At 34.4% G+C, this 27,068-nt stretch overlaps 3 protein-coding genes and 1 pseudogene across 7 annotated transcripts; 3 read left to right on the forward strand and 1 right to left on the reverse strand.

Moving 5' to 3' along the window:
- Positions 1–5,892: 5,892 nt before the first annotated feature.
- Positions 5,893–8,422, forward strand: LOC142547971 (putative homeobox-leucine zipper protein ATHB-51). 2 transcript variants are annotated; one of them, XM_075656343.1, is made up of 3 exons: positions 5,893–6,201; positions 6,824–7,170; positions 7,994–8,422. In XM_075656343.1, exons 1-3 carry the CDS (start codon positions 6,105–6,107, stop codon positions 8,216–8,218), a joined length of 669 nt encoding a protein of 222 aa, XP_075512458.1. In that variant the 5' UTR covers positions 5,893–6,104; the 3' UTR covers positions 8,219–8,422. The 2 variants fall into 2 exon arrangements, with proteins under 2 accessions (XP_075512458.1, XP_075512457.1); XM_075656342.1 differs by having other exon boundaries at positions 6,821–7,170; positions 7,994–8,380.
- Positions 8,423–8,786: 364 nt separating this feature from the next.
- Positions 8,787–11,739, reverse strand: LOC142548349 (putative glycosyltransferase At5g03795; annotated as a pseudogene).
- A 6,302-nt stretch (positions 11,740–18,041) lies between these two features.
- LOC142547972 (protein RGF1 INDUCIBLE TRANSCRIPTION FACTOR 1-like) lies at positions 18,042–19,467 on the forward strand. 4 transcript variants are annotated; one of them, XM_075656344.1, is made up of 4 exons: positions 18,042–18,177; positions 18,311–18,493; positions 18,655–18,870; positions 19,135–19,466. In XM_075656344.1, exons 1-4 carry the CDS (start codon positions 18,175–18,177, stop codon positions 19,297–19,299), a joined length of 567 nt encoding a protein of 188 aa, XP_075512459.1. In that variant the 5' UTR covers positions 18,042–18,174; the 3' UTR covers positions 19,300–19,466. The 4 variants fall into 4 exon arrangements, with proteins under 4 accessions (XP_075512459.1, XP_075512461.1, XP_075512462.1 ...); XM_075656346.1 differs by having other exon boundaries at positions 19,130–19,262; XM_075656347.1 differs by having other exon boundaries at positions 19,142–19,256.
- Positions 19,468–24,149: 4,682 nt separating this feature from the next.
- LOC142547973 (putative 2-oxoglutarate-dependent dioxygenase SLC1) lies at positions 24,150–26,116 on the forward strand. Its single transcript, XM_075656348.1, has 4 exons — positions 24,150–24,574; positions 24,738–24,985; positions 25,154–25,481; positions 25,591–26,116. Exons 1-4 carry the CDS (start codon positions 24,320–24,322, stop codon positions 25,840–25,842), a joined length of 1,083 nt encoding a protein of 360 aa, XP_075512463.1. The 5' UTR covers positions 24,150–24,319; the 3' UTR covers positions 25,843–26,116.
- The last annotated feature ends 952 nt before the right edge of the window (positions 26,117–27,068 follow it).

Raw genomic sequence — 27,068 nt, forward strand, 5'->3', positions numbered from 1 at the left:
ATGTATAATTTATCTTTTAATGAATTTAATGAATATTTAAATGTACAATTCATATTTATTGAGCTCGTTTAGGTTCGATAAAAACTTGAATAAACTCATGAGTCATGAATATGTTTGTTAAATAAAGCTCGATCTAGGCTCGATTATAAACAAGCCAAGCTCAAACATTCAAGAGATCGGCTCGGCTCGACTCGATTACATCCCTAGCGGACATTCGTTTTCGAGATTTTGGGCTTTGACTAACTATATGGAGCCCATTTAAAAGTTGAATGGCCCAGTATTTAAGCCCATTGATGGTTTTTTGACCTACTATCCATAATTTCGTCTTCCCGTTTCAAATTTTGACTTTTTCCGGACTAATTCATCTGTTTTCAAATAATCTTTTTTTTTTCAAAGTGCTTGCCTTATAGTTAACTACACTTGCTTGCCTCATGAATACTTTTAATTTTTTGGAAAAAAAATAGAAAATATTAGTTGTCAAAATATGCGAGTATTTATGATTTATCACATTGTATGCAATTGAAAATAAACTAAATAGTTAGAAATGAGAAAACATAATTCAAACTTGTCGACAACTATTTGCTTGATTTTTAATAAACTCAAATTTTAACTTGCTTCACAAATTTTGTATTTATTTTTTTTTATGTATTCATAATAATTAATTTTCATCAGTTACGTTATTCTTACACATTGAATTTTGAAAACAAATATGTTCTACATTCATATTGTACTGCATCCCTATCCTCACATCATGGCTATATATCGACTTATTATCTTGTAAGTGGTAAAGTAGTTGCTGTTACGCCAATGGCTTCACAAAATTCATTTGATCTGCTAGCAATATTTGGCTTCTTAGGATACTGTTTGCGGCTAAACATATATAAATACACACATACACACACACACACACACACACACACTAACGATATTCGAGGTCGAGTGGGTGATCTTGGATGCTCTCAAACTTGACATACATGCACACTTTTATAGCATAGTAGTTGTCGTAGCCTTTTTAAAACTGTTGTAACTGAGGGTGTTGTTGAAAATGCGTTCAACGACAACGGTTTTAAACCATTGTCATTGCTATCATTTGCGACGGATTTTACTGTCGCTAATTAGCGACAATTTTTCATAAATCATCGTTAAAATTAGCTACGGTTTATGAAAAATTTTAGCGACGGACATTATGACAAACCGTCGCTAATTAAACCATCGCTAAAATTAGCAACGGTTTCCCATAGAGTCCGTCGCTACTTTTAGCGACGGTTTATCATAATGTCCGTCGTCAATTTTTTCAGTAAAAAAAAATTACTTCTAATAAGTTAATAAATCTAAAAAACAACTTACAATCTGACTATGCTAACAATATTTATGATCTTAACTAATAATTAAAAATTTACCAAAAATTGAAGCGAAAAAATTTACCATAAATCGAAACTAAAATCGTCTAAGAGAGAAATTTTTTAAGTATTTTGAAGTGGTGTGGAGGAAAAATAGACCGAAAATGCGGATATTTATAAATAATTTGCGACGGGTTTTGGTAGCGACGGTAATTTCATAATTTGTCGCTATAAGCAACGGTTTTGTCAAAGACAACGGTTTTTTAAAATCGTTTTCACTAAAATTTGTTGTTAAAAACGCTAAAAAGACAACGATTTTTAGAAAACCGTTGTCTTTCGCTTAAAAAAACACACCTAAGACAACAGTTTTTCACTAAAATTGTTGTTAAAAATTATACGACAACGGTTTTAGTGAAAAACAATTATCGTAGGTTCGTTGTTGTATCCCAAAATTCTTGCAATGAATCCAAACTCAACTCCTGTCGGGTTATGGCTGAACCCATCACATGCACCCCTAGCTATCTTCTACTCATATGCTTTTTGATTAAATTCTTGCGTTTTGAATTTAGCTATTACAATAAGTCAGTGATTGATATATAATGAGTTTTGGTGATTTTTATGAGACATGGACAAGTGTATGCCTCTGGTGGTTGAGCGATTGAAGTACTTACAAATTACAATATCACTCCCGATTAACATTTAAGTAATGTCTGCGTTATTTATGAAACAGTTGGTGTGTGTATGCACATATTTATACGTTGCATAAATTAATCAATCCTAGCTAAGCTACATGGCCGACTTAGTCTCGATCATCAGCCTATACTTACGGTGGTGTTTGTGTGAGTAACTGGTTTCTCGCCGAGCCATAGGGTTTCGGATGGGAGTCGTACAAGAAATCGAAACGTGTCTGATTGATCAACCATAAATTTTGGCCAATTATATATATATGCAGTTGAAAATGATGATATTATGCCATTGTGTACTGTTTGGTGAAAAGGATATATACGAGTAGAAGATTACACGTTTGACTCAAGTTTTACAAAGAATTAGAGTCTCGAATCATTATGAATGATTTTAATTTGTATTCATTAAAATTTAAGCAAAATCTTTGAGCTGGGAGTAGTTTAAATACATGAGATTAGTTAATATAAATAGTATTTTAGAACAAAGGATGAATTTTCTTGGTCCAGTACTGGAGTCAACTTTGGTAATGTATTAAACTTGTTTGTTGGTCGTTGAGGTAGAGTAATTAATTGTGCTTAATAAACTTTATTTCACCACCAAACTAGTAAATATTTTTAAATTTTGCATCCCGTTACGTTCATATATGATGACTGACGTATATGCATATATCTCACTTTTTAAATTTTTCTATATCATTTTTTTTTTTGCTTTAATGAGGCGCGTAAAAATTGACCAAGAATATATATATATATATATATATATATATATATATATATATATGTGTGTGTGTGTGTGTGTGTGTGTGTAAATTTATTTGAATTTACAAATATATATAGCTATATATGAAAACAGAAGTTTAAAATTTTGTTTAAATAAATAGGAGAAACTGTATTTTGGTTATGTAAGTTTGAATGTTTGCGATTTGATTCCTCTGTGTTGATAAATTTCAGTCTTAGTCTGTTATATTTGTTTTTTAATGACAATTTTAGTCATTTTTTTTTAATATGGAGCCGATGTGACTTCAATGTGACATTGATGTGGTGTTGCGTGTGTAGTGTCGTATGTATTACACTTCCGGTGAAAAATGAGTAAAATTTAAAAATACATTATTAATACTAAAATTTGACAACATAATTGATCAATATATATATATATATATATATATATATATATATATATATAACAAACATGTGAGACTAAAAACACAGTTTCCCCAATAAATATTTATTGCATGTTTTGTGGACTTAAAAGATCTAGAGGAAGTTTAAAAAAAATCTATTTTGAAAGTCTTTATTAGCAGTTAACGCCATAGTTATTGACAAAAACTTGTGTGAGACGGTCTCACAGGTCGTATTTTGTGATACAGATATCTTATTTGGGTCATCCATGAAAAATATTACTTTTTTATGTTAAAAATATTATTTTTTATTGTGGATATCGGTAGGTTTGATCCGTTTCACAGATAAAGATTCGTGAGACTGTCTCAAAGAGACCTACTCATAGTTATTTAATTGATATTATCTATTTTTAGAACAATAGGGGATCTCCAAAGCAATTCTCTCTTTCATTATTGGAGAAGGATGGTTAGCATAATTACGAACATCATCATTGAAAAACAACTGATTGGAATTCAAAAAAAGACTACAAGTAGAAAGGTACAAATCAATTTAATTAATTTAATTTAATGTGAATCATAATAAAGGTAAGAGCATAAATTTATAAATATTATATATTTGTTGATCAACGGGGATACTCAAATAAGGATATTTTAAAATATAATTTATGAATCATAAAAATAAATAAATGATTATATATATTAAAATTCTTGAATTTAAGATATATAAATGTGGTCGATGGGTTTTCAATTAATTTTATGGATTAAATTGCTATGAAGAACCAATAATTCGTCCTTTTTATTTACCTGAATCAAAATATATTTTAAAATAATTGAGCATATATAATATAAGCGCCAAGTTCATGGACCATTTCATGTTATAACATGCTTTTATGTACCAGAAATAAATAAATAAATAAATAAATAAGAGAATTAATATTTAATTTAATTTCTTTTTGGTGATAATTAAATTTTTTTAAAAAAAAATCCACATGTTCGGTTCTATTTTACTTAATCAATTTAATTGGTACAACTTAGGTCGGCAGTTGCACCATCCGTTTAAGTTGTTGTACAATAAGACGACCCCCTCCCCCTACGGGAACGGCGTGCCCCCAATTTGAACGGACAGAAGACTTGGGGATCGGCGCCTTTGTGCCTCAATTCCTATTTTATTTATTTCTTTAATTTAAATATATATAGATTATTTCATTAATTAGAGAGATTATATTTATTAGAAATTGAAAATTAAAATGTATAGTGATCAAGATCTCTTGTGTCTTACATAGTTAATTCCCCAATTATGTTATACTTAAAATTTAGATATATATAATAAAAATTCAAAGAATGGAATTTAGATATCTTAATCTTTATTTAATAGACATGAATTAAATACGAGATATGTTCTTTGTCCCAACCCAGCCGCCCGACTTTAGCACATACGTTGCGATTAATTTAAATAATTGAATGCGACAGCAGTAAAAATAAAAGGATTCAGAATTCAGCAGAAAGAAGATTAAGAAGGGTGAATTGATCATCATCAGTACAAGAAATTTGAAACAAGTCATTAATCTTGGTGCAGGTGCGGAGAGACAGTGCTCTAAAGCCCGGGTGGTCCAAAATTTTTTTAAAAAATTTATATGTAAATTGTTGTATAATTTGGGATAAATTTGATATTAGCTCGGTTATATCAATTTAAAATATTAAGTGATTTTAGAGTTTAAAATTCTAGCTCGGGTAGAATCGGATTCCTGACTCTGCTACTGTCTTTATATATATATATATATATATATATACACACACACACACGCACGCGAGTATATTTGATGGCGAGTCTTGAAATCTGTCATTTGGGAGTAGGGTGTTGTTAAAAACGTGGCAGTCTGTGTATACTGATTCCTTGTTTGAATCTTAAGAAAACAACCCAAAGCTTCATCCTCGATTCACAGATTGTTAATATAATGGACCAAAGGGCGCAGCAGTCCGAATCTTTGGATGCATGCATGTCGTTAAAATTTTACTACTGTGAACCATTTTAATTAATTTCCTGCTATATTTGAGATAAGTATGTATAAAACGTAAAGTAAAAGTTTTTTTAAAAAAAGAATTTGTTTACAAACTGTAAGAAAAAGTAGCCAAGGAGGCGTGAGAAAGGGTAGACATATTGTCAGCTGCAAAGGGCAGGGATTTAAGGGGGACCAGATTACGACCTTTGATTTCTACTTGCATCCGACCGACAACATCTCCTCATTTTTCCTTTTCTTAATTTGAACTTCCAATCTCTTTTTCTCTCTTATGCACACACTATTTTTCATATAGATTATATATATATATATATATAGTCCCCGCCAGGGGGTCAAAGTTATATATAATTATATAAAATTACAATTTTAAAAAAAAAGAGAGATTTTATTTTTACATGCATACTAATAATATGTGTACAAGTGTGTGTGTATATATACCGATAAACAAAATATTAAAAGAGAGAGTGGACCATCCAATATGTCCGCCTTTTACATTGTCACTGATCTTTGATATATATCATTTGAGCCAAACTAATTTTTTTTTAAAGAAATGATAATTAACTTAGTTGCAATTATGTAATATTTTGGAAGTTAAAATATCCTAGAAATCTTGTGTGTAAAATTAAAAATATATGAAAAGGATTAGTAGTACTATATTACTGTTGTGGTGGTAGTAGTATTTATTAGTTGAGTCAAAAGTAAGTGGCATGCATGGATCTCGGCCTACAAAAAAGCCATCCCCCTTTTCTCTTTCTCTTGCGGACGATATTCTTGTAACTCTTGGTTCTAACCCTTCAAAAGAGAGCTTCAAAGCAACTTCCATCTCTCATTTTTCTATATATATATAAATATATATATAGAGATATATATACCCAATTTGGGGATTCTGTATATTGTCTGTTTGAAAGGGGTATACGAGAGGGTTCAGTCTAATTTTCTTGAATAATGGATTGGAATGGTAATCCGAGAGTTCCCTTTGTTTCTCATCAACCTGAGAATTCTTTTGGTTTTCTCCACAACTATAACTATGACCAATTTTCAGGTAATTTACTTTTGATTTTCTCATGTTGTTCTTGCATGTACCGATTACTATATAAGCAGCTGTCTCAGACCTAGCAGATATTCATGCCGAAAGTAGATTTATGATGAGGGGTTTGTGTTCGGTTGAACTTTCTTTTAAATCCGGGTTAAATACTTCGAAAGAAGTTTGTGAACATTTTTCTACACATGTATCTGGTAAGAGATTTATAGAGGTTGATGTTGTATGTTTAATCACTTTTTCTCTTTTTTATTTTGGTTTTAAAACAAAACTAGTTGAGTTTACATTTGGAGTATATGGGCCAGAATTTTCAAAATTTGAAAAAACGGTTTATAGGATGTGTGTCTGTTGAAAAGCTGTTTCAGAAAATAATAATTTTCTTAAGTAGATGCAAACAAATAGCCACTAAATATTTTGAGTCAAGAAATTATATGAATCAAACATGCGCAGCATCCTTGGTGTTTTATAAGGATCAAACTAACAAAATTTCCTCGGAAAACTACATAAAAATTCAAAATTGTAAGAAGATGGCTCTGAGCCTCTGACTGACCCTTTAGCTGTTACAAGAATTCATTACCATAATTAATGATAACTGAAAATGTTGCATATTTTCACATTCCAGCAGGTTTGGAAATGAAGCAGCAATCTATCCAGGGGACACACCATGCAGCTCTGCTACCAACATTACTAGAGAAAAACAATAGTTACGAGCTGCAGCAGGACTTGAAGAAGAAACGATTGAGCAACGAGCAACTGGAATCCCTGGAGAACAGTTTCCAGGACGATATCAAGCTGGACCCTGACAGGAAAATGAAGCTGGCGAGAGATCTGGGGATGCAGCCCCGACAGATTGCTGTATGGTTCCAGAATCGGCGGGCTCGATGGAAAGCCAAACAGCTCGAGCGCTTGTACGATGCGCTTAAGCAAGAGTTTGATAATGTTTCCAGGGAAAAGCAAAAACTTCAACAGGAGGTATGATTTAAATTTACGAGTAATTTTTTGTAAACTTGTTCTTGGTTGGATTCCTTTAGATTACATTAGCGTATCTAATCTTAAGATTCGGCTCAATCATATAGTCAATTTTTTTGGCCTATGAATTCTCTTTACTCATAATAACCTACAGGATTTAAGGAGTCGAAGTTCCAGTCTACTACTGAGATTATAACCTAAAATAGAACATAAATTTTTCCGAAATAATACAACATATTTATCTTTTTCAATTACCAAGAGATGGCAATTCATCTCTCACCGGATTCCTCACTGATCAACATATTTAAAAATAAATTAAATCATGGGAAAATTATTATATTGAAGTTTTCTGCGAATGCATGACGATTATCAGTATCTAACTTGTTATTTAATAGAGTACGTACTTGGTCGATGTGCTTCTCCATTGTTTTATGAGGGGACAGACATCATTTATACATGTTTTTATTTGACGTCCTCGGAAAACATAAAAAGGTTGTTAGAGATGTCCTCTGCCATCAACCATGAATTTATAAATTTATCTCATGTATTTATGACTTTTGGATTTTTTTTAAAAAAATCAGATTTCAGAGCTTTACAGTATTTGACCCCCACTTTTATTCTATTTGAAAAATGGGAGTAAAAAAAACTTCAAAATTTATGCAAACTTTTTAAAAATAATGAAAACATAAAAACTATATATTTCAGTTAGTCTCAGTTTCAACAAACAAATTAAAGATCCTGAAATAGTGCACAGTTTATAATTCTCATATACAACACAAAGTTTTGGGCTCACAAATATCTTTTTCTTTCCACAAATCAACTTTAGGTTTTGGCATTGAGGGCTATTGTACTGAAGCAGCAAGTGGCAAAGAAGCAAGTCTCAACAGGCTACACAGAAGTGTCCGGTGAAGAAACGGTCGAGAGCACGTCGATCCCGGCATCCATTAACCCTGGTGGAGTTCAACAGATTACAGAATGCAACTCTTTGTTGAACATGGAGGAATACAATCAAGCTGTGACGAACCCTCCATATTGGGCTAATATGCCTTAAAACGAAATTAACCCAATGGCTTGCTATTTCCTTTGTTTGTTTATATCTCCCCTTAAACTAAAGATGTAGTCATGATAATCCTAATCCTAGCTAGGCCCTAACCATACAAGGACGTACTTTTGAGAGGGATGATTAGTTTGCCGATTCAATCTCTTATAATTTTATTTTATTTTTTTGCGAGCATGCTCTCATAATTCTGCAAGAAAATATTTACGTCGCTGATTGGCATAATTCACTAGGTATTGAGTGAAAGTTAGAGGTTTACCTTTATAGAGAAAGACGATGTCAATGCATTTAATGGTGTGATAAGTGCATCAATATTCAACAAAAAAATTAAACTATTCATTGTGTTTGAAATGTTGTAGTGTTGATTTGGCCCATTAATTAGTTGGTCAACTTTGGTAAAACCTAGATGGTTAAGTAATATATACGTTCAAAAACTCTATATACACGAGGTCTGATAAATTTTGAAGTTTACAAGACTTGATATATAGGCTTATATATGTAAATTTGAGCCATAGAATCAAATAATTGCATCCGATTGGTAACTAAAACAAGACTAGAAGAACTACTCATCAACTACCTTCTTCATCGTCAAACCTAACATCATATGAAACACATCGTAACGTTTAGGAGGCGAATTAACCTCAAAATGCCTCCTCATCTGTATGCCTCTTCTCTGCATCTCCGCATACTTCCTCAACGGAATAGCCATCATTTATTTTTTCAAATTTGGAATATCCTTCACAAGAACAATGACCGCGAATGTCTCCCAGTTCAAAACATCGCTGAAAGGGATGACATAACTGTCTTTTATCAGTACTGGAACGCATCCCAGATAGAGCCCCTCCACCATTCTCGGGCTCACAACTTCGTAGCCGCTGGGGCAGATGCAGTATCGGCTTTTTTGCATCATGCCATAGTAGGAGATGTTTTTGGGCAGGTATTTGTAGGTTTCAACATCCGGGTCTGTCTTGTTTTCCTAGAGTTCGAAGAGGATAAGGCGGATTGGACCATGGACGCCGCCTGCGTAAAAGACGAGTATGGGTCTTTGGGAGGGCGGCAGGCTACCAATGAGGCCGCTGGTGATCCCTCCAGGGAGGAGGATTTAGATACGTCTTCAGATGGGTTGAAGTTTTCCGAAGTGTTGGCGTTGTACATTAATGCTCAGATGGCGTTCTTATACAGGTTTGGGATTGGAGAAGAACTCTCTGGTCCCTAAATCAAATGGACATCATATTCGTTTGTGTGTCACACTGCAAGACACGATCACTTTATAAGATTTATATATATAATATGCAATCCATGCAGTAAAGTTCAAGCATTTCATTACATAAAAAAATAATTTTTTCACACCCAATCATGGTAAGCAAGCATGAAATGATCAACAGCAAGGCTTCGATTCCAGTAAGGAAACTTGTGACAAAAGAAATTTGCATAATCCGATATTGCCGTGTTTTACATCAGACTCCATTCATGGGATTCGCGCAAGTAAATCAGCTGAGTTTTCATGGTTACGCTGAATGGAAGGAAGAACAGGTGAGCTTTGCGTCGAATGTCCGAAATGGCTAACTTCCATATTCTGTATAAAAATTCCCTCGATCGCGTATGTATGCTTGCAGGGGAAAAAGTGAAATACCGGGGGCTCCCCTTCTTCGTATATGAAAATCTTGAATCTCTTCTCCATTTCCAAACAATTCCTGCAAATTTTTTATTCAAATAAGCAGGATCTTCTTCGGTTTGATTCCGGCCTTTACCTTTCTTGATTGCAGCTCGAGCTTGAATCAAATCGGCCTCTAATTGCTTCGAATCACTATACTTTCTTTGTGAGTTTGGAGCCTTTGTAACATTTTGATGTCCATCTCCATTTTCGACCTGTCAAATTAACTATCAAAAGATGAGAGCCCGTCGCCAATTGATTTATGTTCTGTTTAATATGTTTACAAGTCCGGGGTCCGGGTTTTTCTTTCTAAGTCAATATTAAACTTTATACTTTTGGGAAAAAAATTAAGACAGAAATGAATATTTATTTTTTTATTTGCATTTATATATAAAATGATCTAAAATCATTGTCATATGATGTACGCAGAATGCATGTTCGAGGTTGTGGAAGGGGCAAAAAGATTTTTGACATGTATTTTTTTTTAAATGAATTTTATCTCCAAAAATAATAAAAATTTGTGCATTATATATTCATAAAGAATTTTTTGCTAAAATATGTAATGTCCATTCCAAAAAAAAAATCTTGAATTACATTATATTAAAATATAATATAATAATGATCAATACTCAATATATTTTAATTTTTTTAGATTTTCCTAATCTTTTTTTTCCTAAAATAATTATGTAGAAGTTGCAAACCTTAGTACAAAGAAAACATCGATTTTAATTTTTATTTTATTTCACAATTCAATCACTGGTTTGATTTTGTAAAATCTCCATCTAAATTTTAGTGAATTTCGATATATCCTCTAGATTTTTTAAGGGTTTTTCGGAATTCAGTGGAAATTATTCAGGAAAGAACCGCAAGTGTGATTTCGATTCACTATCTCCGGAACCAAAAATTGCGGGATATCGACCATATTTATTGTAAAGATCGTAAATTCTCTCAAATTTTATGCAAAAGAAAATCATCCTTCTATTTTATCGAATTAGAAATTCGCATTTAGTACTTTAATTGTTTAGAAGTTTGATTTTAATTTTCAAAATTAAAATATATATTTTTATTTAACATGACGACTTCTCAATTTCTCATACAATTCAAGATATATAACTTCATTGTATCAGACATTATTTGGTTCGTGGGAGGAAATAATAAAGAATTCATAATATGGTGATAATAAATTGAAATATATTAATAATACAGTTATTTTTAAATTCAACTATTTTAGCTACGAGCCAACCGTTAGATTAAATATTTAGCTTCGAGCCAACACTTAATAAGGATATAAAGTCTTATAGTCGTGTGCCTAAAAAATTACACATAATTTTAAAAGAAAGAATCGAGAGAGGACAAATATATACACAGAAATTTTTTAAAAAGAGACATAATAATCTTATTTTGTGGAAGCATTTGGACATGTACATCCTTGTGAAAACATTCCCGAAAGAACTGTGAAATGTACTCAATTACAGTGACAATTCTCAAGCAAAATTTGGAAGAAGGAAATTGCAATATATTGATTCAAGAGGACATGATGTTTATTGTGGCATAAATTCAAGCTCAAAATCAACTACAAAAAAAAATAATAAAATTAATAACAATCTTCTCTGTCTTCTTAACATCTTCCCTCATTGATATATTCCCTGCAAATCCGTTAGCCACTGCGCACAAACTCTTCCAGATGCTTCGGTGGTCCTCTCACCCGTTTGCTTACACGTGGGTTTGATATTTGGGCTTTGTATTGGGCTGGTCCTTCACGTTGGGCTTGGGATTTTGTTGGTCCTTCATGCTGGTCCATATCATGACTCCCATCTCCAACTAGAACCTTGTCCTCAAGGTTTTGAGGAAAAGAGGACATGGATTCTGAGTCTTCCCATGTAGCTTCTTCAGCGGGCAGCCCTTCCCAACGAATCAAGAGTTGAGGCATTGGTTTTCCTTTCTTTAAAATCTCTCTTGTTGCTAAAACTTGTTGCAGTTTTAGTATTGGAATGCGAATCATCAGAACAATTAAGTAAAGGTTGTGGAGGGGTATTTGAATCTCCCACAAACTTTTTAAGTTTCGAAACATGGAACACCGGATGAATCTTGACATGATTAGGAAGTTGCAACCTATAAGCAACAATGCCAATCTTCTCAATCACAGGAAAAGGGCCAAAGAAACGAGGACTCAGTTTAGAAGAAGAATGGCCACGAACCGAAAACTGTTTGTATGGCTGTAAACGCACCCAAACCAAATCTTCTATATCAAAATTTATGTCTGTTCTATGTTTATCCGCCAAGTTCTTCATTCTGTTCTGAGTTCTTTCCAAGTTTACACGTAGCTGCTGCAAGATGACATCTCTTTGACGAAGCTCTTGATCAACCGTTGCATTTGAACTTGAATCCAATAAATACCTGGAAATAGTTGGTGGGGGACGCCCGTATACAACCTCGAAGGGAGTCATACCCGCTGATGTGTGATAAAACGAATTTTACCAGAATTCTGCCCATGATAAAAAACGAGTCCAAGAAGAAGGTCGGTCCATAGTAAAACAACGTAAATACATTTCGAGAGTTCAATTTACGACCTCCGTTTGGCCATCAGATTCCGGATGGTAGGCTGTACTCATTGATAATGTTGTGCCTTGGAGACAGAATATTTCTCGCCAAAAGGAAGTGATGAAAGTTCTATCTCTATCACTAACTATCGAACGTGGCAGCCCATGGAGACGGATAATTTCATTGACAAATAGAGCAGCAACCATAGTACTGGAGAAGTGAGTCACCAAAGGAAGGAAATGAGCATACTTGGATAGCCTATCCACCACAACAAAGATGACGGTTTTGCCTCCCAAATTCGGAAGACCCGTGATAAAATCTAAGGATATATCTTCCCAAATTCTAGTTGGAATTGGCAAGGGCTGGAGAAGGCCTGCTGGCGCAAGGTTGCTAGTTTTAACTTGTTGACAAACCATACATTGAGCCACAAACGCGCGAATATCAGCCCTCATATTTTTCCAATAAAAGTTTGAAGCTAGACGATGGAAAGTTCGGTGGAATCCATCATGCCCCCCTTGAACAGATGCATGGAACTCAGCAAGTAATCTATGTTTCAAGGAGCCATTGGAAGGAATTACTAAGCGATCATTGAAGTATAAGAAATCACCCTTGATAGAGAACTTGCTAAAAGTAGTATTATGTCCCTGCACCTGAATGCGTACGTCCCTCAATTCCTTATCATGTTGATTGGCAAGACGAACTTCATCCATGAAATCAAATTGAGGGAGAGAAATGGCATAGCAGTGAACACGAGAAAGAGCATCAGCAACCTTATTATCTCGGCCCGGTCTGTACTTAATCTCAAAATGAAACCCAATGAGTTTAGAGAGCCAATATTGTTGTTTAGGTGTTTGGATAGTTTGAGATGTGAGATCACGAATACTTTTCTGATCGGTAATGATAGAAACTTGTGTCCCAGTAAATAGTGTCGCCATTTTTTTACAGCTTGTGTAATGGCGAACATTTCCCGGTAATATGTGGAAGCTCCTTTCATGCGTGAAGATAACTTTTGACTAAAAAAAGCAATGGGGTGCCCTTGTTGACAGAGAACCGCTCCCACGTCGGTGCCAGAAGCATCAGATTCAAGAACAAATGGAAGAGAAAAATCAAGGAGGGCCAACACTGGGGCAGATGTCATGGCTTCCTTGAGATTTTTAAAAGCTGTGTTTGTAGTATCATTCCACATGAATGCATCTTTTTTAGTAGATCCGTTAAAGGTCCTGCTATGATGCATATCCCTTTACAAAACGTCTATAAAATCCCGAAAGACCGAGAAAACCCCGAAGTGCTTTCAAAGACTGCGGAGGAGGCCAATCTACTATTGCTTGTATTTTAGACTTGTCCACCTCTATCCCTTGAAATGAAATGCAATGCCCGAGGTACTCAATGCTTTTGCGTCCAAATTGACATTTAGACCGCTTAGCAAAATATTTATGATCCAATAGATTCTAAAAACCAACCGCAAATGCTCTATATGTTCTAGCCAAGATCTGCTATAAACCAATATGTCGTCAAAAAAACAATCACAAAGCGCCGCAAAAAGGCCGGAAAATATGATTCATGGTTGCCTGAAATGTGGCCGAGGCATTAGTGAGGCCAAAAAGCATAACAAGATACTCATAATGTCCCTCGTGAGTTCGAAAAGCCGTCTTGGAAACATCTTCGGGTTTGAGCCGAATTTGGTGATACCCAGCTCTCAAATCAATCTTGGAATAAAAACTAGCGCCATTGAGTTCATCAAACAATTCATCCATGGTAGGAATAGGAAATCGATCCTTCGTTGTGATAGCATTTAGAGCTCTATAATCTGTGCAAAATCTCCATGTGCCATCCTTCTTTTGAATTAACACCACTGGAGAGGAAAATGGGCTCAAGCTAGGCTGGATGATGCCGTCTGCCAGCATTTCACCGACTAGTTTCTCAATAATGGCTTTCTGAAAATGCGGATAGCGGTATGGTCGCACGTTCACAGGGTGGGATCCTGGAAACAAAGGAATAGCATGATCATAAACCCGAGACGGAGGCAAATCATGTGTAGTCTCAAATACAGTAGAAAATTGGCTCAATAAAGCTTCCAATTTAGGTGGAACTGAGTTGTCGTCTGTGGTAGATACATGAATTAAATCCAGACGAAAACATAGAGCCATGGCATCAGTGTAGGCCATTCAAGAGAAACTATGAAGTTGGATCGGTGTAGGGAGAGCCGGAGAATTGCCAACCAATTGTATGATTTTACCATCATACTCAAATTCAAACAATAATTTATCATAATGTTGACGAACCCACCCGAGTGTAGCGAGCCACGATGCACCCAATATAACATCAGCACCATGCAAAGCGAGAACAAATAATTCGGGTTGAAATGTGTGTCCCTGGATTTTCAAAGGCGATTGTTGTATGGTGCCTTCCGTGATCAAACGATCCCCATTGCCCACTGCTACCACAAAAGGAGTTGCTGATACAATAAGTAGTTGCATATGTTTAGCGACTCTAGTTTGAACAAAAGAATGAGTACTTCCCCCATCAATCAATACTTGTACTGGAGACCCGGCCAATATCCCGGAAAATCGAAAGGTGGTAGATGTAGTCTGGCCAGCAAGAACATGGAATGAAATAGCCGAATGGATGGATGTATCTTGAGGTAATGGTTCAGTTGGGACAGTGGTGTCTTCAGGTGGTGGGGATGGGCAGTCATCCTCCACGTCAAAGAAAAAAAGATGGGGTTTAGCCTTGCATTTGTGAGAGGAGGACCACTTCTCGTCACAACTGAAACAAAGTTCTTGTTGGCGTTTAAGTTGGACTTCCGAAGGGGATAAACGTCGAACAGGATAAGGAGAATTTAATGTCGGTGACGAAGTCACAGAAGGAGTGTTAGAGATAGAACCTGTGGAAGGAGTTTTACAGGGTATGTTGGAACCAGGCGATTGATAAGATTGATTCACCCTGTTGTGAGTGCGGCGATCCAGAAGCTTTCGCCTCTTGAAGACGAGCAAGTCCTATAGCTTGAGTCAATGATGTGGGTCGAAATGCTTTGACCTCATGTCGAAGATCAGAACGAAGACCGAAAATGAAACAGCCAGTGAGGAACGAAGCAGATACACTTGAAATACGATTAGCCAAGGCGTCAAAACGTTGGCGATATTCTGCTACCGGTGAAGTTTGAGTCAGTTTGGCCAAAGTTTCTTGATGATCTTCATATTCTGATGGACCAAAAGTAGTCTCTAGAATCCAGATAAAACCTTCCCACGAGTCAAATTGGTGAGTTTTGTGTTGCCATTGAAACCAAGGCAGGGCTGGACCATCCATGTGAATTGATGCCAATAGAAGACGCTGGTATGGTGGCACCTGGTAGAACTCAAAATAGCGTTCAGCTTTGTAAATCCAATCCAAGGGCTCGGTACCATCAAATCGGGGAAAATCTATGCGGGTCGATCGAGAAGAAGCGTTTAAAGGGTAGAGATATGGAGAAGACGGTATCACCAAATGAGGATTGGGTGGTGCCGACATAAAACCTGGTGGAGGCGTCAAAGAAATCACAGGTGGCGATGTGTCTAGTGGAGGATTAGGAGGTGGTGGTTTGTGGGTCAAAGTATCAGCTAAGAGTAACAAGGTTTTCTCCATTTTAATATCTAGAGCCTCCAAATGTTTAAGTAGTCAGCTCATGCCTTTCGTCGGAGTTCTGTTGATAATCATCCAAACGCCCTTGCAGAGATTTCATGGAATCATCGAGAGTTTTGAGTCGGGTGCCGTCAGCCATGATCGACGGCAACAACGAGAGCACCAAATGATATGTACTCAATTACAGTGACAATTCTCAAGCAAAATTTGGAAGAAGGAAATTGCAATATATTGATTCAAGAGGACATAATGCCTATTGTGGCATAAATTCAAGCTCAGAATCAACTACAAAAGAAAATAATAAAATTAATAACAATCTTCTCAGCCTTCTTAACATCTTCCATCATTGATATATTTCCTGCAAATCCGTTAGCCACTGCGCACAAACTCTTCCAGATGCTTTGGTGGTCCTCTCACCCGTTTGCTTACACGTGGGTTTGATATTTGGGCTTTGTATTGGGCTGGTCCTTCACGTTGGGCTTGGGATTTTGTTGGATCCTTCATGCTGGTCCACATCAAACTGCCAACTTGGTCTACTGCTGTTGTCTTTACTCATGAGGAAAATCCAAATAATTGAGTTTTCAGATTGTACGTGAGTTCGTTAACACTCCGATAACTCCGATAAAAAATGATTAAAACTGACAGCATTTAAAATATACATGACTAAAATCTAAACGATAATATAAAATATCAAAATAACGATTAGGTAAACATGCTTGATAAAAAAAATAATACAAATTTTCGTATATAAATTATTTTCTTTCATATTCTATGTTTTGACGATTCTGTTCCACCACGAAAGAAGATGATTCCATTGATTGCTATATTTATTTTTATTATTCATCGATTATCCCAAGAGGTTCATAGACGTCATAATCACCTCATCAAATAAAAAAAAAAGACATTATTATTATTTTTTTGAAAAATCCTAAGTGCCCAAAATATTAAAGCGTCTCCATTGATAGCAATGCATTTAACTCAAAGAACTTATTGTTGATAATAATAAAGCATAAAAATAAGTGTGAAACGGTGAATATCCCAACAAAGACCAAGGAAATAAGACAAACTCGCAATTAGCTGTGGTCCTTATCGACTATGTTGGTCGTCATACCTACATTAATGTTACCTCCAACATATATATATATATATATAATTATATAACAAAACAACATTGTCCATAGAGGAACATTTATTGATTAGGTAGTTTTCAAAGGTGAATCATGATTTATTACAATCAAGTGATTTTTTTAGGTGATTTCTTATCAGTATCTACATTTGTATTTGAATGAGACGACATATTTTAAAACGAACTAAACTTTTCACATAGTCGATATGACTTGAATCCAGTATAATATAATGAACAAAAACATTACAAATATAATGCTTAGACATTACCCTTCGTGCGACGTTTTGTACAAAAGACAATAGGTAGAGAGAATAAAATGGTAAGAGAGAACTTATTTTAGGGAACAAATAGTTGTATTGAGGATCTTCCTTCCGACATGACATCGAAGAACCGCCCATTGCCCAACCTAAAAAATTTGGAGCAATTATTTATAAGTAAATAAATAAATAAATACGAGAGTAAAAGTCACTCTCGCCCATTTCATCTCATACGTCATCAACAGCTAAAAAACCCCATCATGTGGGACCCATCATTCATAGTCATTGATGTCAGAAGGAACCCAAAAAGTCCATCAAACCTAATTAAAGTGTAACGAAATAAATCAAATTTTGGTTTTAGAAAATGTAAATTCTTAAAATTGGAGATTTTTATTAATTTATTTCAAGAAATAAAGCGAAATAGATCCGTTTTGGCTTAATCAGGCCCGATCCAAATAACCATGGATAGAGAAGGTCAATAAAAACAGGAAGCGCCAACTCCTTCCTCCTCATCCAATGACTGGCGAGAATCTTGAGCCAACACTTTTAATCTCCACCGTTGGTTAGCCAAATATTTTATATGTAATATAATATGACATAAAAAAATTAGGTTTTAAATTTGTTCTGCCTAGCTTACGTCTTTGTTTCTTGTTGAATTTTAAGTTGCTGGCTGTTTAGGTTAGGCCTCTCTCTCTCCCTTTCTCTCTCCAAAATTTTCGTCAAATTTTCTTTCAATTTCAACCAGAATTCGACAATGGTATGCATAAGCTGGATCATTGGCATTATGTATATAAAACTGTATTGAATTTTCTTTGTTATTTATATACCGCCGATCGATCACATTATTTTGATTGATCCAGTTATAGTGTTTAATTCTTGGGTTGTGACAGGACGCAATGCCGGTTCCACCATGGCTAGAAAAACTCCTAGCCACCGCCTTCTTCACCGTCTGCCGGAGCCACGGCGCCGCCGCCAGAAGCGAGTGCAATATGTACTGCTTGGACTGCAGTGTGGATGACGCCTTTTGTCTCTACTGCCGCTCATCTAAACACAGAGATCATCGAGTGATTCAGGTTAGGCGCATTTAATTTCCTTGGTCGAGAATAGTAATTATGTCATATGTATGTATAACCGTAAGTGACACAATTGAATACATCTAATTTCACTTAGACGGACGAATTTTTTGTGGCGTTACTTACGGTATTCAAGATTATTATTATGATTAATGTTTCAGATAAGGAGATCATCATACCACGATGTTGTAAGAGTTTCGGAGATTCAGAAGGTTTTGGACATAACCGGGGTGCAGACTTATGTAATAAACAGCGCGAGGGTTTTGTTTCTGAACGAGAGACCTCTGCCCAAATTCGGGAAGACGGTTTCTCACGTATGTGAAATATGTGGGAGGAGTCTTTTGGACCCTTTTCGTTTTTGCTCATTGGGATGCAAGGTACGTAATTGGCACGTAAAATCGAATTCTATATCACATGTAAGTAGTTTATATTCAAGTTTTAGATTTATAATGAATGAGTACATTTGTGGTGAATTCTATATCCTATGTATGTATGAAATTGATCATTGATTCGGGTGAGTGAAATCTTTCTATTTATTTAATATCAAAATGGGCTAAGCCATATATATATATACATACCATTTGATTTTTCTTGATCACTATAATTTTTTAATGTATTTAAGCTTGAAGAAATTAGTTCAGCTTGTAGGAATGAGGAGGAATGAGGAAGTAAAAGAAAGAAGATTGATATTATCATCAAAAGAGGAGGAAGAATTGCGTGAAGCCTCGCAACAAGACATATACCCGCGCACACCTCCTTCAAGATCAAGAAGAAGAAAAGGAATCCCTCAAAGGGCACCTTTTTAGTTCTTAATCAATTGATTATCGATTCTTTGTATACAACTCATAATTCGGGGTCATTGTCCCCCAAAAAAGAACATATTTTAGGCTTCCATCTATTTTACTTGTGGGTTTTTTGGAGTATATATTATAGAATGCATTATGAAATTCGCTTCTTTTTTTTATTATTATCACTTTTTTGTTTTTGTTTTTATATCGTTAACTAGCTTGTATCTTATTCTAATTTCTTTTTGTATTTATTTCTGTCACTTAATACAATTCCATTAATTTATATGTTGTTAGGAAGTTGGTAACTCTATCATGACTTTTTGGGGATGGAAATTACATTTTCTAATTATGAGTGCACGGATAATTACCAATAGTCACGATCAAAGTCATATCTACTGTTTTTCATAATTGTGATAACTCTATAGTTAGATTTAGATAATGAAACACAAAAACTCTCGTGGAACTGTCTCAGATGTCAATTTATTGATAAGGATCTCCAAATCGATCCGACTCATGAAAACTAGTTTCATTGCAAATATATATGGATCAAGATCGAACCATGCCACAAATACAGATTTTTGGGACCATGTCAAAAGAGATTTCCTCTTAAAGCAATACGCAAAAAATAAATCAAAATTTGAAATAGAGATTCTAGAAGGGAGCCAAAGGAAAGATATATTGATCACATTTGTGTTAAGTGATTGCGAGGGGATGAGGTCCTAATATAATATATAATATACGTAACAAAATGTGGAAAAAGAAGTGAAGAGCAATAATGCATAATTGTAATTGAAAGTTGAAAGGTGTAAATGTAATTAATAAAGAGTAGGTTTCTTGTGAGACGGTCTCACGAATTTTTATCTGTGAGACGGGTCAACCCTATCGATATTCACAATAAAAAATAATACTCTTAGCATAAAAAGTAATATTTTTTCATGGATGACCCAAATAAAATATCTGTCTCATAAAATACGACTCGTGAGACCGTCTCACACAAGTTTTTGTCATTATGAAATTAAAGTGTGTCTTCGTGGACTCCTTTTTATAGTTTTCATGGGTCCACCCACTCACATGGGCCGTTTACATAAAGAAGAACAACTTTCATTTGTTTAATCAGTATGTATAATTACAATGCAATGGGGCAAATCAACTTTATTTGATGCTTACCTAGTTTGTATAGCTCCATGAATTGGGGTTAGGAACCTTTTTCGTTTGTAATAATTATGTATTTTCAAATTTTATGAACAAGTTAAATTCATATGCGATACAAAAAAAAAATAAGATTCTAAAAAAATTTAAAGTAAAAGGAAAAAAAAAGCATATTATTTAAATTTATATAGATGATTGACAGAAATACAAGAAACAAATCTAAGTATAAATTAGCACGCAATTTTTTAATTTATTAAAGATTCTATTTGTCACTAATGGTTAAATAAAAATGGATCTCTAATACATGTTTAAAAATCGAAATACAATTGCAAAACATGAAACAGATTGTCACTAGCTAAAGCTAACTAATTTTAGCCACCCTTTGGCATACTCAGTATCCTCGTCCAAAGAACATATAGTACGTAAGGGATTAGGTCTGTTGTGAGATTATCTCACATATCTATATTTGTGATAAGGGTTGACCGATCCATTTTTGTAATGAAAAATAATACGTTTGATATAAAAAATAATATTTTTTCATGATTCAGGACGGGTCGAAGATTTATCTCGCAAAATCAATTTGTAAAATTGTCTCATATGAATTTTTGTGATACGCAAAATAAAATTCTTTCGACTCTAAATTTGGTTTTTTTTAATGTCCTAGTAGCTCAAGGGTTGGGAAAGTGAATGGATGCATGCCTAATTTAGATTGGGCCAATAAAAGCTACGCTAATATTTTTTAATGATTGATCCAAATATAATATCTGTCTCACAATCTTACAAGAGTTGAGTTTTTGTGAAATTTCATTTATCAAATGGGCAAGTAAGACTAATAAATTGAAATTTATATGTTATACAACTCTATTAATTTAAATTTTGCTCAATTCGAGCAAAAGTCTTTAAAAAAAAAAACTCTAATAATTTAAATATAAAAAAAAATAAAATTGGGAGTTATTTTCAGCCACGTGCGTCCTTTTAGTTCTGACTTTTATTTGAAATAATAGATAGATAACTCAACAGTAGGGTTTTGACTTCACAAATCCGCCATTCGTTTCCTCAAAACTTTTGTCTTGTTTAGCTTACGTTACATTTTATTAACTTATATAATGTTTCATCATAAAAATTGCTTATTGGAATTTAGTTGTCTGTACAAATAATTTATAATTTCAACTTGGAATCGCAAAACTTCGAAATCTATGGTATTTGTCTCGATTACGTTGAATTTTAAAAATATATATCATTATCCAATAAATATGTTTTTCTCTCCGTCCCAATCATATGTTTGTATTTCTTTTCTCGATTGTCCCAAATATATAATTCAGTTTCTATATTTAGTAGCATTTTTTAAAATTCAAAATCATTATTAACTAAAACTTATAAACCATGTAATTATTTTTTGAATGAATAAAATATGAAGTTTTTATAGTGCTTTGGTAACTAATATACATACACGCATTAATTAAATATTATAAAACATATATTCATTATTTGAATGAATTAAATATAGATAAAATAGTAAGTTGGTTTGTGAAATGTTTTCAATATTTTATTTAACATATGTGAGTAAACAAATAATCTGAGGCGGGATAATAAAATCTAATAAGAAAACAATATAAAGATTCGGCCGACGAATCATTTCAGCCATATGTATATTACCCATGGCAGAATATAGGGATTAGTTGAAGCATGCAAGAGGAGAAAAATATTATTCTTACATATGCAAAAGGATTAAATTAAATATGGAAAATTGACATGGATCGTAAGTATGCAATGAGTTTAGAAGAATAGGTAAAAAATTGTATGAAACAGTTTCACGGGTCGTATTTTGTGAGACAGATTTCTTATTTGGGTCATCCATGAAAAAATATTATTTTGTATGCTAAGAATATTACTTTTTGTTGTGAATACCAGTAGGGTTGATCCGTCTCACAGACAAAAATTTGTGAGACCGTATCACAAGAGATCTACTTTTTATAATAAACAAACAAAAAATTTGCGATAAATTATGAATAAAAGTGCATGACACGAGAACAATATCCATATCTCATATTGGTAATTGCACGTAGGTCGTCACTCGTTTTAAATAATTTTGGATTTTGAATTATCCAGATCATTCGGACAATGAATAATAATTTTTATTTAATAATAATATCAACAACAACAATTAATTTATATTGTTATTGACTAATTTTTAGTTTAGTTTTTAATTTCTTAATTTTATACCTACTGAGGAGGCCAAATAATTTTTGTAATAATGCCCGTATCATAGGCCCCTGCATATTATATTATATGACATAGAGTAAATGAATATCAAATTCAATAAATACATAATTACACACACACACACACATATATATATATACGTATATAATATAAAGTCAATTAAAACATAATTGCACACACACACATAAATATGTATATAATCTTAATTAACCACAACAGAGCAGATTCATGGTACGAGTTGTGTAGTTGTATTATATTGGTTTAATTTGGTCAATTTCAAGTATATGGTCAATTATAGATATAATTAGTTGTATTTTATTTGCGTCAACATTTCAATTTTAACTTTTAAGATATAAATATAAATATAAATATATATATTTATATTTATATATATAATAAATACACAATTGAAAAGAAACAAATAAACCGATGGATGCCGAAAAAATAAAAATATAATATTTGGAAATCGATCCCATTGCCCAAAACTCCCGACTCTCACTTTTAAAATATAAGACACACAAAGAGACCATAAAATAGCGGACTTTTGGGGTTTGTTTCATCCTACCCGTGCAGGCAGCACGGGCAATGAACGGCCCGGATCACTCCACATGAGTGATCCGGGCCCACCTCCATATAAAAAAAAAAAAAATTGGCTCGAAAAAATCTGAGCCGTTGGATCGACCCCTGCAGGCAGTGCCCGCAGGGGTAGGGTCGACCGAACCGACTTTTGGATAATGCCATGGTTGACTTTGATATATATATTATATATAATTAAAAATCACGATGCTTAATTGACATTTTGAATACTGAATTCATATGATCTTTTTTGATCATAAATTTATGTTTGTTGTTTGTCAAAATCGTAGGTTGCATTTGTTTTTCTCTTGATATTAAACGAGTTGACTTATTATGTGAGAATTAATGCATGGTAGAGCCAAATACCATCTAAATCTATCAAGAGAATGTGTACATTAAAAATTCACAATGTTTTTCGTAAAAATAAGTTTCCTATAAAACGGTCTCACGAATTTATTTTTGTGAGACGAGTCGAACTTATTCATATCTAGAGAGAAAATTAATAATTTTGACATAAACAACAATAATTTTTCATATTCAGGTTGAGTAATAGATTTGTCTCACAAAATTGTGCGTTTTCGTTTTCTCTGATAATTCACGAGTTGACTTATTTTAAGAAATAATTATAAGCTATGAATATATGGCATGGCTTACATTGTACCTATTGCTCATTTGCAAAATTGTCAACGGTTCCCAATGCATATTAACAACTCACCTGGAATCGTCCTCCCCGCCGTGATTCTTCTATAAATAACATTCAGTTTTCATCATTCCCACCATTCCAGTTTCCAATAAAGTTTTTTCCAGGTTGGCACCTAATTCTATCCAAAACCCCTCGTCCAAATTTCGACACCACCATCTGTTCTATACTTCTATTTTTCTGTACATGGAGATAATATTGATTAATATAATATAATATAATATGTTTCGGGCAATATATGTTCCATTCAAACTTAAAAAACTGGAAATCTTTTGTTTCGATCTTCTTTTCGATTAGAGGAATTGTTGAGATGAATACAGCATAACATAATCAACATGTTCGATTCGTTTTCGTGTGTCACAGGAATCTTTTCGGCATCGTACGTGAACAATGTCTCCAATGCGACACGAGTTGTCACATGAAGCAGAGTACCAGAAAGGAGTGAAGCGCCTGTACGAGAACGGAATCAAGCATGTCCCGAGGAAGTACATATTGCCCGAAACTGATCGCCCCAATGAAAACTCAAGGAGCGCCAAGCTTAACGTCAAGCTCCCGGAGATTGATTGTGCTCAACTCAAAGGTCCTAACCGGGATGGAGTCTTGGCCTCGCTCGCATACGCTTGCGAAAACTACGGGTTTTTCCAGGTAGGATGTGAAACAAAAGCCAACTGGTTCAATTAATCTAGTAAACTTGCTGACTTCTATAGAAATGTTATATTCATTCTTGAAATTGTAAATGTGAAGTTCATATTCGGAGGCCGGTTTATAACTTATAAATATTCCTCACTGTTTGTGTTGATCGATGCAGCTGACAAATCACGGTATTCCTGAAGAGGTAATAAACCATATGTCGGACATGAGTAAGAGGTTTTTTGAGTTACCCTTCGCCGATAGGGAGAAGTACATGTTGTCGGACATGAGGTCTCCTGTCCGGTACGGGACGAGCTTCAATCAGATAAATGACGATGTGTTCTGCTGGAGGGACTTCCTCAAGTTAGTTTGTGATCCTCAGCCAGATGTCCTGTCTCACTGGCCACGTTCTCCGATTGACTTGAAGTAAGAGTAAACTCGAAATAACATAAAATATCTGCGCTCAAGAAAATCAATTTGCACACACGTGCTAGTATATATATTTTGATGACATCGATTGTCAATCTTATGTTAATAACGCGTGGTGCTGACTAAATTTCTTTTTGTTGGAATATCGTGGTATCAATTCAACAGGGAGTCGGGGGTTGCTTACGCTAAAGCAACCAAATTGTTGTTTCTATCACTCGTACAAGCCATCCTAGAAAGCCTTGGAATAAGAGGTGGTGATGATGGAATACTAAAAGAATTGGAAAATGGTAGCCAGATACTGGTTATGAACTGCTATCCGCCATGCCCCGAACCCGAATTGACGGTGGGTATGCTGCCACATTCCGACTATGGGTTCCTTACGCTTCTGCTCCAGGATGAGATCCGGGGATTGCAAATACACCACCAAGATCATTGGGTTACTGTTGAACCCGTACCCGGATCCTTTGTGGTTAACGTTGGAGATCACCTAGAGGCACCTTGCATCGACTACTTTAATTTTTATTGTGGCTAAACAGTCAATATAATATATTAAATTTCTATGAATAATCCAATAATGCATTTAATTTGTTGGTATTTTCCAGATATTTAGCAATGGAAGATACAAGAGTGTTCTTCATAGAGTTCTGGTGAACTCTAGCAATTATCGGATATCGGTAGCCTCTTTGCATAGTCTTTCTTTCACGAGTACAATTCAGCCATCTTCTACCCTTATTGATGAATCAAATCCAAGACGTTACAAAGACACTGATTTCTCGAGTTTTCTCGAGTTCGTGAAATCTCGCGACTCCACAAAGAAGAATTTTATCGAGTCGAGAAAATTATATCGAAAATAAATATATTAATTAATAAAAAAAGGTTATAGAATCATTGGTAGTCTTCAAAGTTCATCTGTGGACAACATGCATACTGTGTTGTATCATAATTAGAATTAGAAAAAAAAGTTTTAAGTATTAATGTCGGTAATAAAGGTAGTGATGCCCTTTAGTTGCACCGAATAGCCGGAAATAATCGAGACCGAGGGCTTGGCCCAATGATCTCACCAGGATTTCCCCATGTATTGATTCAAGTTCGAGTCTTCCCCACCCTTAGATTAGATCGTAAAAAAAAGCCGGAAATAATCCGTAATAATTCTTTGTTGAGAGAGGAATTGAAACTTTTGGCAATTGGAGTAAAATCATTTTATATGTTTTTGGTCTTTCTACTAACAAAAGAAATTGTGGAGCTTTTTGTGGGCCTCTAGCTATTTTTAACGAGCAAACACATTTGATCTATTTACGGGCAAACATCAGGCCCAGAAGCCCATTAGGTAATTACCAAAGTCCGAATCAAGCCCAATTGTGATTTGGACCAATGGAAGTATTCGAATCGATAGAAGAGCTCGATGAGATCTCATATATTTTGAAATTTCAGTTGTGGATCCGGAACAGAATATACTTTCAAGTATGATTCCAATACCATGTTTAGTGCTTACGTACACCTCCTATGGATCAACTCTTTTCTCTAAAAAGTGTTGGGAGAGAATCCGAAAAGAATAATTTGTGAATAATATATGTTATTTTGTCTGTACTTAGACACTCTAAATTATCATTAATTTTCGCAATCCCGACAAAATATTTCTTTTTCTTTTTTATGTGAAAGGTATAACTTTTTATGCTCAAGAAATCTTAGTCAGATACCTTAGTCAGATACGAAATAGAGGACAAACAACGTAAGAAATTTTCGATCTGCAATGCATCCATCCCATGTTGTATTTTTCATATAATTATATTATTATGTCTTTGGAGAAATAATGAGCTGCAGCAAATGGCATATCCTATGGAAGATGCCAACATCCCACACTTTGATCTCCCTCTCTTTCCCCACTTTTTCCCTATCTTTACCCAAAAGTGACCACAAAGTCACCTCATGACTCACACTTCTTTTATTGTTTTGATGACTTCCAACTTCTTTATAACTTCCGAACAATCCCTCTTCATCAAACCCTCTTGATGTTGCCAACACTTCCACGCACACGCATATATGTGTGCAAAGAATTGGTTGTGCTAGGCTAGCTAGCTAG

This window comes from Primulina tabacum, chromosome 6 (genome assembly GCF_025594145.1).
Source record: "Primulina tabacum isolate GXHZ01 chromosome 6, ASM2559414v2, whole genome shotgun sequence".
Taxonomy (NCBI): domain Eukaryota; kingdom Viridiplantae; phylum Streptophyta; class Magnoliopsida; order Lamiales; family Gesneriaceae; genus Primulina; species Primulina tabacum.